The 13,827-nt window shown below is 29.0% G+C and overlaps 2 protein-coding genes across 3 annotated transcripts; both read right to left on the bottom strand.

Moving 5' to 3' along the window:
* Positions 1–458: 458 nt before the first annotated feature.
* LOC132937424 (uncharacterized) lies at positions 459–1,409 on the bottom strand. The gene has a single exon (XM_061004244.1). It carries the CDS (start codon positions 1,407–1,409, stop codon positions 459–461), a length of 951 nt encoding a protein of 316 aa, XP_060860227.1.
* Positions 1,410–2,295: 886 nt separating this feature from the next.
* Positions 2,296–6,894, bottom strand: LOC132935570 (uncharacterized). 2 transcript variants are annotated; one of them, XM_061002165.1, is made up of 3 exons: positions 5,611–6,894; positions 4,447–4,566; positions 2,296–4,361 (listed from the first exon to the last, which is right to left on the bottom strand). In XM_061002165.1, the coding sequence occupies exons 2-3, from the start codon at positions 4,483–4,485 to the stop codon at positions 3,867–3,869; spliced, it is 534 nt and encodes a 177-aa protein (XP_060858148.1). In that variant the 5' UTR covers positions 4,486–4,566; positions 5,611–6,894; the 3' UTR covers positions 2,296–3,866. The 2 variants fall into 2 exon arrangements, with proteins under 2 accessions (XP_060858148.1, XP_060858147.1); XM_061002164.1 differs by lacking the exon at positions 5,611–6,894 and having other exon boundaries at positions 4,447–5,496.
* Between the last annotated feature and the right edge of the window lie 6,933 nt (positions 6,895–13,827).

Here is a 13,827-nt window from a genome sequence, read left to right as displayed (position 1 = left end):
AACAAATCACAGTTATTCAGATCACCTGTTTCTTCAACACTTAAGTCATTAATAGTATCATCAAATTCATTTAAGAAATCTAAAATATCATCATCTCCCAGTAAAGACATGACTGAATACTAATGTATTATTAAATATAATTAATATGCTAAGTACATGAATATTTTAAATAAAAACTTCACATTTAATAAATTACCTACGTTATTAAAACAATATTCTGGACTCTGGTTAGGTTAGGGAGAATTAAAAATTCAGTTATTATTTTATTATTCTGTATTTTGATAAAGCTGGCAAAAGCAAAACCTCGTAAGTCGACTTACGTGGTTTTACTTTTGTCTATTGAGATACGAGTTTTATATTTTGTATGTTATCATATGAAATATTTATCATAAATTAGTTTTCGCGGTATCAAAATGAGCACAAAAATACAGTGCATCCAACGAAAAAAAAAAAAAAAATCAATTTTTTCGACTTTGGAGGTTTTGCCACGAAGCCGACGATATATCATTTTCTTTACACTTCTCATTGACTTCAGGTGTTAAATGGGATGATAAGTTGTCCCCAATTACAACTTTTTTACCTGTTTTTTTTTTTAAATGGCGAAGTAGTGTAATATTAAACCAATCTGTAAAAATATTTGCATCAAACCATCCAGAAGTTGTGGCATTATAGCGGCAGCCTTTGGGTCCATGCTCCGTCCAATTCTCCCAAAGACCTTTAGCTTTATACACAACGTATGGAGGAAGAATGTCAACAACAGCATTCCCACATATCATTAAGCTAATGCTGACTTTTGAGGTGTTACATATTCGTTCAGGATACTTTGATCCTCTTTTTACAAGAACTTTTTTTTGCCCAGGGTTATCCGTTAGGTTGGTCTCATCATAATTATATATATTTTGTGGATAAACATCAGAAAGAGTTATTTTTAAATTATTTATATACTCTGTTAAGGTTTCGGCATTTACAGAGGCCCTTGACCTTTTAATATTAGAAGCTAAGCGAACACTTAAGGTTTTGTGACGTTCAATGAAATTATCTGTCCATGTACGACCAGGTAGATTGTTTTTAAAAAATTTAACATGCCTACCATTTCTGTCCAAATATGACTTAATAATAAATTTAAGATCAGTCTTATCAATAGGAAAGCCATATTCACTCATAACATGAATGTTTCCAACAAAATTGTTCTCCTCTTGTTCAGTAAATACAGTGGGACGTCCCACAGGTTGTACATGATGGGCTTTTAATTTGTTAATGATTGTTCGCCGAGGAATTTTGAAGGCTTTTTCAGCTTCTCGTTGAGTCATTTGTTTGGTCTTCACAGCAAGTAAACAACGTTTCAATGTGTGTTCTGAATAGTTTTTATAGGGCCTTGAACCCACTGTTCGTTTGTACTTGTTAGGCATGCTAAAATAAAATAAAATAGTAAATACAAAAAAATGTTTGGAGCAAAGTTACATGAAATTTTATGATTTTTGGTTTATTTATCAAAATACAGATAAATATTTAAAAATAACAATAAAATTGTAATAAACTATATATGTTTTTGAAGTTCAGAAGGTATGTTACTAATTAAAATACATTTTACCTGGATATTAAATTTCAATCTTGTAGATTTTGGACAACTTTTCCGTTGCGATTTTTTTTGTTTTTGATAACAACTCTTATCACGACATACACCTTGGAGGCAAACTGACAGGTTGATGTTTGAAACGTTTCAAAACATTTGTCATGAAAATAACAACAAGATAAAAAAAACTACAATCGCTTATCACAAAATCGTAATGTGCGACGATTGATATCAATATATATTTTTTTTGGAGCAATGTTTAACCTCTGGAGCAAAGTATCCCGCTTTAACGGTACACGCACTGCTTGGAGTAGTTTAATTAAGAACTTACGAAGTTAATGAATTTACTCAAAAAAAGAAACATAACATTTGTATTACCATCCAAATGTACCACAATTTTCCAAAATTCAAGTAGCTCTAGGTCAAAACTAAAATCAACATTTCTTAATTGTCAATATTCCCGATCTATATCATATAAATGTATACTTAATGATGTTTCAAAATATTGAGCAGCTGTCCACAACAGAATTAATATTTTTTACATTTTGTAGATATAAAAAAGATAAAGCTAAAGACATTTCACATGGTTAGAATTAAAAGGAAATATTTTAAATACTTAACTGATTTGCACATTCTATGTAAACATATTAACTTTATATAAATACATTAATAATTATAACTCATATTCACACTACCTATGTAAAAACATAGTTTATCAAAATGGACTTTTCAAAACATCCATTTTATTAAGTGATGTTTTTCGATTAGTTTCAAACTGGTTTTCAGTTACTTTATCATGAGGTAATGAATTGGTCTACAGAAAATCTTACAATTTTTTTTTCGAGTTCGGTACAATATTAGTAGGGAATTTTAAACAAATAAATGGACATAGTTACATATCACAATAAAAATTAATTTTATTATAATAATTATGTCAATTAAATATAATACAACAGTAACACAGATTATAATATGTTTCATACATGTCATAGGCGTGCGCAGAGATTTTGTATAGGTGCGGCACAATTTTTTCTTGTAGGTAGGTACTCAGTTTATGTTATGGTTTTATGGCAATATTACGGTTAAAATAAAAAAAGACTATATTTATACAGAATTACACATTACTACATATAATAGGTACACTAAACCACCAAACACATAGTTATAAGACTAATCGTCGATTTCCTTGAACTAATGTCTTGAATTCTTCGATTATTTCCCCATAATCAATTTTTGTGCATACTTCTTGTTCAATACTCATAAAAAGTAAGCTGTCAAGACGCTCTTGATTCATACTAGCCCGAAGTTTTGACTTTACAATGTTAAGCTTGGAAAAAGCTCTCTCACATGAACAACTTGTGGCAGGGATTGTAGTAAATAATTGTGATGTTTTATTGAAGTTAATAAAAATATCTGCTCTGTCAGAATGATTTAGCCATTGAAGCCACTGTGTTATAGTTGTCAAGACGCTCTTGATTCATACTAGCCCGAAGTTTTGACTTTACAATGTTAAGCTTGGAAAATTTCTCTCACATGAACAACTTGTGACAGGGTTGAAACAATTAATCATGCTTGTGTGCTTTTACATAATTACCTCATCACCAAGAAAAACTCCCATCAATGGTATGTACCTAACAACTATAGAATTTCAAACAATTTTAATACAAACATGAAGAACAGTTATCTGAACATCAGTATGGTTTGGAGCAACAGACTGGTAATCGTAGCTGTAATAACGCCTTAGAGATCCGTGATAAGTTTTGCGAGTATTTCAATACTGCAGGTGCAGTACCCTTCCAATATACTGCAATAGAAATGGGCAATCGGTAGTGACGTGAAGTTTTAAAATATTGTAGTAAATATAAGTTTAAAAATATTGTATAGTTGTCTTACTATTTCTTCAGTCTTATAAAGTTCACAAAAAAAAATAATAATAATAATAATATAATAAAAATCAGTGTATGCAAATGTAACAACTTAATACCATAGTTAAATATCCTACTAAATATCTTTAATAAAAATAATATAAATTATAAATGAACTCTTTCTTCAGTCTTATGAAGTTCACAAAAATAATAATAATAATAATATAATAAAAGAAAATAAAAGAAATAATAAATTAACTCTTTCTTCAGTCTTATGAAGTTCACAAAAATAATAATAATAATAATATAATAAAAGAAAATAAAAGAAATAATAAATTAACTCTTTCTTCAGTCTTATGAAGGTCACAAAAATAATAATAATATAATAAAAAATCAGAGTACGCAAAAGTACCAGTTTAATCAACAAGTTAAACATCATTGTTAATGTCTTTTGATTTTGCATCAAATGCAGTTTGGGTAATACTGTTCATTGCTTCCAGCTTTATACCTTCATTTTTTATGGTTCTAAGTAGTGATCCTATAAATACTACAAATGTATCAATTGAGTCTGATGATGGAGTCGGTGTATTCCTAATAATATCTGTACTGTTAATGGTAATCGGTTGACTCATTGACTCTGCAAGATGATTAATGGCACTTGCATATTCGTCATCAATCGGATTGTAACGAAACTTTTTTTTAGGGTGGCTATTTGAATTGCTTGTTGAAGATGTTGATGGTGTTGATAGTGGTGGGCTGATATGGCTAGGAAGTGTAAAATGTTGGGAAGAACTTGCTGCAAATTCTTCATCAGTTTGTGGGTCCCTGTCGTCTGGCACAAATATTTCTTGGATTAACTCATTATCTCCAAACTCCAAACTTTGATTACTAATTTCTTCTAATGTGTATATTATATTAGTATTCTGAAACAAACAGACATTTGAGTATTTAACTAAAGGACAATAAAAATACTAATTTGAATCCCAATGTTCTTGATAGAATAATTACCTCACATGGTAAATCTGGTTTTTTTACTTCGTTTTCCATCAAATTCCGGCTTTTACGAGGTGTAACATATGGATCCAAAAATAAAAGCTTTTCATAATACCATAAGGATGGTTTGTAAATCTGAAATAATAAGTAGATATAAGTTTTAACTGTGTAATACTGTAATATCATTAATTATGAATACTATAGTCTATAGATCACAGTTACTACTAAGGATATAATAATATGACCATGATAATAGGTTCAGAAGTTTTTGGGACTATGGTGAATTAAAAATCTTGGTGATTAATATGGCTTGGAAGTTATAGGAGCTAATTAAAAAGGCAAAATATACCTAATATTACCTTACTGAAGACAGGGTACAGATATATTAGTATAGTTGTATACTTGTATGAGTTTCAATTTTAACCAAGTGTAGTATATTTCATAATCAGGCCTTGTAAAAGATACATTTTAAAAGTATTCAAGTACAGAATACTAGTGGCTTATTATATAGGTTAGGTACTTAAGTAAAAAGAGTAATGTAATAGTAAGTATGTAAACGTAAAGTATGCAAAATACGCGTATTTAAGTAATTAAAAAGTATTCAAATACTATAGTACTTTATAAGATTGTAAATCTTAAAAAGTTTAATATTACCTATATTTTTTTTGATTTATAATATATTAGTACCTATGATGATTTAAATGAAACTCAGAATGATCAAAGAGCAATTAAAAACATTGAAAGTACTAAAAAAATGTTTGAAATGTTTTGTTTAGCTAATTTAACCAGTTGTTTTTTAAATTTATATATGTAATTAGCTATATAAGTGACTATTCCAATTTCTAGTTGTAGCGTAGAGCGTTCATTCTCCAAAGCCTTAGTGTAGTAATAACTTAATGCATGTTAATGTATGTGAATGTGATATGTATGTTTATGTATAACTATAACTTAATAGTATATATATTATTATATATTTTATATGGACCAAATGTATTAATTTTCTTATTATAAATATACATTATCCCATTAGTCATTAGGTACCTATATAAAAAAAAATACATACATTACAATTACATCATAGTGTAATGTCGAGTGTAATGTATTTATTTGTAATTTCTGTTTAATCATTATAAATGTATATAAAATACCCTAAATACAAAACTTGCTAAAAATACTTACGTCATCAGTACCAGTCCCGCTTTTGAATGATGCTTTAACTTTGGCATTTTCAATGTTGAATTGGTTTCGTAGGTTGTGGAATTTTGTTGAACATTCTTATGTATTTGTTAATGGCCTTAAGCTTGTCACAGCTTTACATACACGTTCCATGGCATCTGCCCTTAAATGCTTATTGTGATATGTGGCCAGATTTGTTGCTAATAAGCAGAGCTCTTCCTTATATGCATCAATCAACAACTCTATTTGGTCATTCGACCACTTTTCAGGTTTTTGTGTCTGCATCTTTTACTTGTAAATTTATTTACGGTAATTATAAGTATTAAGTAAGGTAGCAACTGGAACTAACTACACAGTTCACACTTCAAACTTGTGCTTTTAAAAATTTAAAGACTAGATATTATTAATTATTATAGTAATATTTAATATATTATCACTTGACACTTATCAGTATAATAATATCACCACGGCGTAATCGAAAACGCTGTTGTTGGCCCACGTGACAAAATTCTATTTTCTGATTGGTTGCTGCATAAATTGTTCAAACTATCACGCACATGATCTATCACCGAAGTCCAGCCCGCGTTCACGCAACGGAGCAAGCAGTGACGTCATTTTCAATCACCGAATCCATCAATGTTGCCATCACAGCGACACAGCTCCCCATACGTGAACCAGCACCAAAAAAAGTGTCGTGTGCGGCGGGCTTTATATCATTGTTATCTATAATAATACAAACGAATCACGGTTGTAGCGCAGACTATTATAATATATCTAAAATCATGAACCATAATATAAGAAGTTAGTTCATGCATTGCAAAAACATCAAAAAAAATTTCAGGGGGGTCATAACCCCCACCCCCCTTAGTTGCGCCACTGGTAACGACAAGTCGGCGAGTTTTTATATTTATTCAAACAATGAAACGGGTATTTTGTGTCTTGTACACAACAGCTGCAGCTGTTTCCAAGAAGGCAAGAACGTGCCGAATGCGTGAGACCCGTCGGGCCGTCTCCTCATTCATCCATTGTCACCATAAAAATACGTCGTATTGTCCGTACACTCCTACAGCTAAACATTCGTCTTAGATCACAATAACGATAGTCAATGAGTAATGACATAGCCGCCGCAGCCTCACTCCCTCCGGAATCAGCGTAGGCTTAACCCTTGTTGGGCATCGGAATGTCGGATTGCTGGTGCGGCGGTGGTGGTGGTACCTCAAAGGCTCGAACAGTCAGCAGTCCATACACTCAAACACCTTCCACCAGTCACCAATAATGTTCCATCGCGGCGTGCTTCGCGGACACCGACTTGGTTAGTAATTTCAAATCATAATATTATATTATTAAAAACTTTGAATCTATTCACTGTTCAATAACCGTCAATCATTATTATACGCCCACGTAAGACGATTTCTTTTGCAATACACGCATTTTCTGATTTCCGATCGTAGTCGTTTCTATGTCTACGAAACCCTGAACGCGGATGGTCAGATTGCTGATATTGGTAATATTATAAGCACGGTTTGAATTATAATTTAGAAGTATATTGCAGATTTTTAAGTATAGCTATATTTTCCCATTGATTTTTTATTAACACGTTGACCGCATGAGATCTCTTACGAGATCTCACTAAACTTTGTCCTCACCGCCACGTGGTTTTTCATAGGTTTACTCAAATTTTTTTTTGGACAAAACATTGTTTGATTTTATTCAAAACTTTTACTTACATTCATAATTGTTTTGCTAAAACATTTTTTTAGGTTATAACTTAATATAAGCCGAGATCTCAAATTAGATCTCATGGCCGTAGGATGTCACCATTTGAAAAATTAATGTTTTGACCATCAGCCTGAGATCTCAAACTAAATCTCATTATGAAAAAGCACTTTAATTGAGACTTAAATATTTATTTATTTTATAAAATAATACATTATTTGAACAATAAGGAACAATATAATAATATGAAAACAATCTCTGGTTTTTTAGTCTTTTATCCTATAAATTTCAAAATAAAAAGCATAAATGTAACTTTTTTATGATAAAAATGATATTACAAACAAAAAACTTAACTTGAAAACTTTTTTTTTAAATCTCAAATAGGTATTTATTTATTGCATCAAATACATTATTTGAGTTATAAAGGAATTAAATAAAAACAATGTGCATACAATTTATGTTGCCTTTATTCCTATAAATTGCATAATTATAACAAAACATTTATATGATAAAAACATAATTATATGAAAAACAAAACTTTTAACTTTTTATGATGAATAGTAACATTATATATAAAAACAATCGGGAGACTAAGACAACTTAAGTAATAAGAATGATAATAACAAACAATAACAGTGTATTTAATATTTTAAGACATAATAAAAAATAATTAGATCAAAATAACAGAAAAATTCATAATCTTTTTGTATTGTGTTTTTCTGTCAATTACTTTGTGATTTTATGATTTTTGAAAAAACACTTAAGACAGTAATACTTGTTACACGCTAAGCATTTAATTTGTACTTTGGTACTATGTGATTGAGCATAATTTCTTCCTTTACTCTGTGACATAATTTAATAGCACATATAACACCTGCTCTTTTTAAACATTACCATAATACTAATAAAAATAAATTAAATTGTTAGTATAATTAATAATTGAAAATTGCCTAGGGTTAATAAGTTATAACTTGTCAAATGTCGTAAAACTTATAGGAAAGTACATTTTCACTGTTTACAGTATTAAAACCTTGGACATTGACAATAATAAAAATAAATCATATTTGGTATTTGATTAAAGAATTGCTCCCTAAAATATTTACCTTAATCTGTTATTTGTTTGATTTTTAAATAAAAAAAAAACTGAAAATTACTATTAAAATCTACTAGGTACCTACTACCTACCAAAGAAAGTTTATGGCAACACATGAATACATTTAGGATGAGCTAATTAAATTTAATACCTACTTAAAAGTAGTTAGTCGTAGAGAAACAATGAAAAGTGATAATAAGTTAAAATAATAAAACTTATAATGAAAAGATATGGCTTCAATTTGTCAAAAAGTATATAAATCTAATATTCTGTTAAACATATGTGTCATACTACAGCTTAAAATGTATATTGAGTTTTGCATAAAAAACATTGCTAGTATAATTTAATATTAATTGTTATACACTTAGAGTTAGTTTGAAATAATAATATATCATGTTATTATCATGTACCTAGGTACCCGATATGAAATACAAATTTATTAAAACACAAAATATTAATTTATATTTAATTTGTGTTGTATGTCCACTTTTAACAATAGTATAGATACCTACTGGCTACTATCGTAGTTAAATATAAGTTAATAGAAAACAATGTATTTACTTGGACAAGAATGCTTGGAGATACAACAGTTAATTCACAACTGAGCAATTGACAGATGTGTGTAAGTACTACATACACGTATAACCAATGTAATGTATTGTTGGTTTCATGATTTATAATTTGATGGTATGTTTTTGATCCTAGAGTTCAAAATTGACAAGTCTGTACACTATAAGAACCTCTGGCAAGACATAGCGTTCTGTAAGTTCTGAGTGTTTTCAAATGAGTGTATAAGTGGAACCGCTGTTATGGTATGTAAGTGTTCCATCTTGTGTAATGAATAATAAATATGAACATAAGTCATAAATAAGCATTGTCCAAGTATTACAACCCGTTAAAAACAATATTTCTATACATACAAGTAGTACCTATCTATATTATATGCAGTAAAGTGGACAAATACAAAGAGTAAAAATATATTAAAATATTTAGATGATGATGATAATATGATATTAAATTATATAATTTAAAATGATATAGGTAATAAAAGTGTATATAAAATTAATTTGTATTAAAATATATCAATAGCACTATTAAATGATTGTAAATTGCAATTATATTATATTGGTATCACACATATTTTTAGAACTGTAGACAAATTTAGGTGAGCCAGGAAAATTATTTTTTTTCAAAATTTAATTAACATAAGCAATAGCCACTAAAGTCAACACAACGTTTATTTCTTCTATCGGAATGAAGAAAAATACTAATATAAAATGGAAATTTTCATCAAACAAAATCTAAATCAAATTATTTCTCTATGACTATCTATTTACAATTATTGACGACATTATACGGTTAAATTAATATAATGGTAAATATATTTATAATTTATACTATAAAATTTAAATTCTTGTAGAAAAAATTCTGTAGCTACCTAATACCTCCTACTCACAAATTAACAAAAATAAACAGAGTTAGGTATATACACGTTCAGAGATATGTTGTATTTTTATTGTTTCATGAGAAAACTAATTTTAGATAGGTCAATTAGGTCAGTGTTTTCCAATTGTACCACTGAACCTTTGGGTACCAAGAGTTTCGTGAGAAATCCGGGAAAATATTAATTGATTAATAGTATGTTTGAATTGATTTATAATTCAAACTTTGATTATATTTTCTTCTTACTAGAGCGTTTCCTAATTTTATGATGAGATATATTTTGTGTGTTTAAAATGGGAGTTCCGCAAAACATTCTAGTTCTTGAAAAGGTTCCGCGAGTAAAAGAAGTTAGGAAACACTGAATTAGATGATAGAAACATTAACACCCTTTTTTTAGGAATAGAAGTATCGATATGACAAATTGTATAAGCTATAATATAGAAATTAAAATGTTGAATAGTATAAACAAGAATATTTCTGCAGTCGGCAACTTATTTAAGATTGGGCACGCCAGTGTTAAATTTTTACAAAATCATTTTCTGTTTGAAAAAAAATTATAAGATGTTAGTAATGATTTAATTATTTGATCATTTGTTTTTAAAGTCTGGTTTATTTATGCCATTATTTTTAAATATGGTTGGGTCACTAATAGTGTTTTTAAATGTTTCTTTTTCATTCTAGTTGTCCTAATATTATCAGCAGATACATTAGATGTGCATGTGGCTTTTGTTGCTAATTGTTTTGCATCTAATAAAGAACCTAAATAGGGTGGAGTCACCATCTATGGCCACCTTAAGAATTTTTTCACACATTTATCTCTGTTATTTTGCTCACATTTATCTAATTATATTGAAAATTTAACCATGCATACTTTACAACTGACTCAACACTTGGTTAAAATTTTGTAGCCTTATGAGAAATACTTATACAGATATAATTTTTATTTTTTTAAAATTTCATTTTCACCTTCTATGGCCACCATTACACCAGCTATGGACACCAATTTTCTCCACAGAGGGCCATTTTTTATATTTGTTAAATTTGTTTTAATAATATCTGTAATTATTCTGGTTATTAAAAAATCTTTGAATAAAATTAAAGTCAATAAGTAAGAGAACAACTGCTTTAATATAACAATAAAAAAAAAAATGTTGTTAGGTATATACCTAATATAAAGGTAAACCTTTATAAAAACTATAACAAAATTTATACTCAACAACTTAAACCAAACTTTTGTTAAAGATTTCATAGTATAAATAATACAATTTAGGTAGGTATACTAATTGTCACTTTTCAATAAAAAAAAATACAAACTTTCATTATTAACAATTAAGTAGGTAGTAGGTACATAGGTACCTATAAAATATAATATAGGTAATAAAGAAAAAAAATTACAAACTCAGTAACAATAAAATCATAATAAAATTAATTCATAAACAGTCTATTAATATTTTTATCCAGTCTTAGGATTTCTGTTAGTATATACTTATAGATACTATAGATACTTATATAAAAAACAATGACAAACTTAATATTGAACAACTTGTAACTTTTGATTTTGATTTCATAATAAAAACAATTAAATATAAAATATAGTTTTTCAATTAAAATAGAATATATTATATATAGAAGCGTATATATAGAAGCGTAGGAAATTTACTTTTTGGTAAAGTAGGTAATCATAACTATTTCTGATCTGGCTGTAATATTGCATTTGACTCCTTATTTGTACTTATTACCATACAATTGTCACTGTCAGCTGTACTCAGCTGGAAAGTTTTATAATATAGTTATTAGTGATATTATAACAAGTAACATAGTTATATTTAAATAAGTTATATTTTATATGGATTATTTTTCTTAATCTAATATTATAGTCTTATAATTTAATTAATTATAATATATGGTAGGTAGGTATGCCAGATGCCTAGACTATTTTTATTTAAAATTAAAATAAGAGATTTACTTTCACTTTTTTAGTCTGCTTTTTGAAATAATCAAGTAAATTGTTGTGTGATCTTTTTTGGTCAGCCATTATATTGGACTCGTACTCCTAGGGGCTAGGATATAAACTATAATCCAGCTATCCAAGTAACAACTGTAAAGTATTGTCTCATCGGTATCTAATGATTCCATTTGGACATCTGTAATTTCGTCATCAGTATCTATCGATTCAATTTCATCACCATCGGTATCTGCTGAATGCAGCTCTTCGTAACCATAGAGGTCCAATATATTTATGACAGGTGGTGACACTTGCTTGTCTCGACTAAACATCATATATCATAAATTATAATATTATTTAGTTTTAGAAGTACCCCCATGGTAACATTTGTATTACGTCACCGCCCGAATACATAACGATACATTTATCGTATTCCATTTTAAAAGTCTTTGATGTAATTATTGTTGCTATTTCCTTAGCTTTCAAATTTCGTGTTATTTGTTGATATCGCAGTTCTATGTCCCTTATTTCGTCATTTATATTTTTTTCATACTATCAGTGTTCTATTTTTGAATATTTTCGTAACTAAGTGTAAATCCTTTTATTTTTGTCGTTGACCGATTTTCATTATCTGTGTGCGCTATACTTATATAACAATAATAGTACAGGAGATAATGTGCTACAGCGAACATGTTTTTTAAAATTTTGGACAAACTGGAGAAATGATGGAGCAGTTACCCAACCACTGGGATGACTTGTTCCAATGCAACCAATAGGCCTATTGCTAGTAAAATGACTCTTAAAGTTTACTCTTGGGAAAATAAACATAGGTGGTAATGAGTTACCAATGGCATTTACAGCGAAGACCATTGTAACTGTTATGCCTCTTTCTCCCGATGTAGCTCTACCTACTTGCTTTTTTCATTTTTCAGCGATTATTTTTGTTGGTTTTTGAACGGTTGTTACCCCAGTTTCATCCACATTCCACTAACAGAATTTGAGGAAACAATACTACTTGATCCGTTATTTTTGGTCAATTTAGATACTAGCTGTTTTCTAATTTCTTGTGCTAAGTCTTCGCAGTCTGATTCTTTAGAACTACTATCATACTCGAAAAGCTCGTCGGCTGATTGATCATTAGTTATGATTTCAGCTATTTGATCGCAAGTTAGTTTATTCATTTTCTTATAAGCTTAGACCAACTACAACGAATTAAATAACAGACTAACTACATAGAAGTTATGACTATTGACTGAATTCTATAATAATATAATAATAATAAATGTTATTACATGCACAGTCAAACACAGCACAGCATAATATTGCAGCTGAGCAATCGCGTGTGTACAACTTTACTAAATTTGTAGCTCATCCAGCAACTTTTTGATGCACTCATTAAAAACATGCAAATGCATGAACTTCCGGGCCCTACTTATAATTTAATTAATTATAATATATGGTTGGTAGGTATGCCAGATGCCTAGACTATTTTTATTTAAAATTAAAATAAGAGACTTACTTTCACTTTTTTAGTCTGCTTTTTGAAATAATCAAGTAAATTGTTGTGTGATCTTTTTTGGTCAGCCATTATATTGGACTCGTACTCCTAGGGGTTAGGATATAAACTATAATCCAGCTATCCAAGTAACAACTGTAAAGTATTGTTTCATCGGTATCTAATGATACCATTTGGACATCTGTAATTTCGTCATCAGTATCTATCGATTCAATTTCATCACCATCGGTATCTGCTGAATGCAGCTCTTCGTAACCATAGAGGTCCAATATATTTATGACAGGTGGTGATACTTGCTTGTCTCGACTAAACATCATATATCATAAATTATAATATTATTTACTTTTAGAAGTACCCCCATGTAGGGCTGCGCGATTATTTTATATCCATATAATCGATATGTAGAAAATGTTTTCGATTATAATCGGTTATTTTTTATACATAAATTATGATAAATTATTGTTAATTCATAAATTATAATCGGTTATATTTGATACTTACTATAAT

The sequence above is a fragment of the Metopolophium dirhodum genome, chromosome 1 (genome assembly GCF_019925205.1).
Source record: "Metopolophium dirhodum isolate CAU chromosome 1, ASM1992520v1, whole genome shotgun sequence".
NCBI lineage: Eukaryota > Metazoa > Arthropoda > Insecta > Hemiptera > Aphididae > Metopolophium > Metopolophium dirhodum.
This window is presented reverse-complemented; position numbering and strand designations above follow the sequence as displayed.

Excerpts from the sequence above, each read along its gene's own strand:
- LOC132937424 (XM_061004244.1), bottom strand. The coding sequence starts at position 1,409 with ATGCCTAACAAGTACAAACGAACAGTGGGTTCAAGGCCCTATAAAAAC.
- LOC132935570 (XM_061002164.1), bottom strand. The coding sequence starts at position 4,617 with ATGATATTACAGTATTACACAGTTAAAACTTATATCTACTTATTATTT. Across the intron at positions 4,362-4,446 it reads AACCAGATTTACCATGTGAG|AATACTAATATAATATACAC; the intron begins GTAATTATTCTA and ends TGTTTGTTTCAG.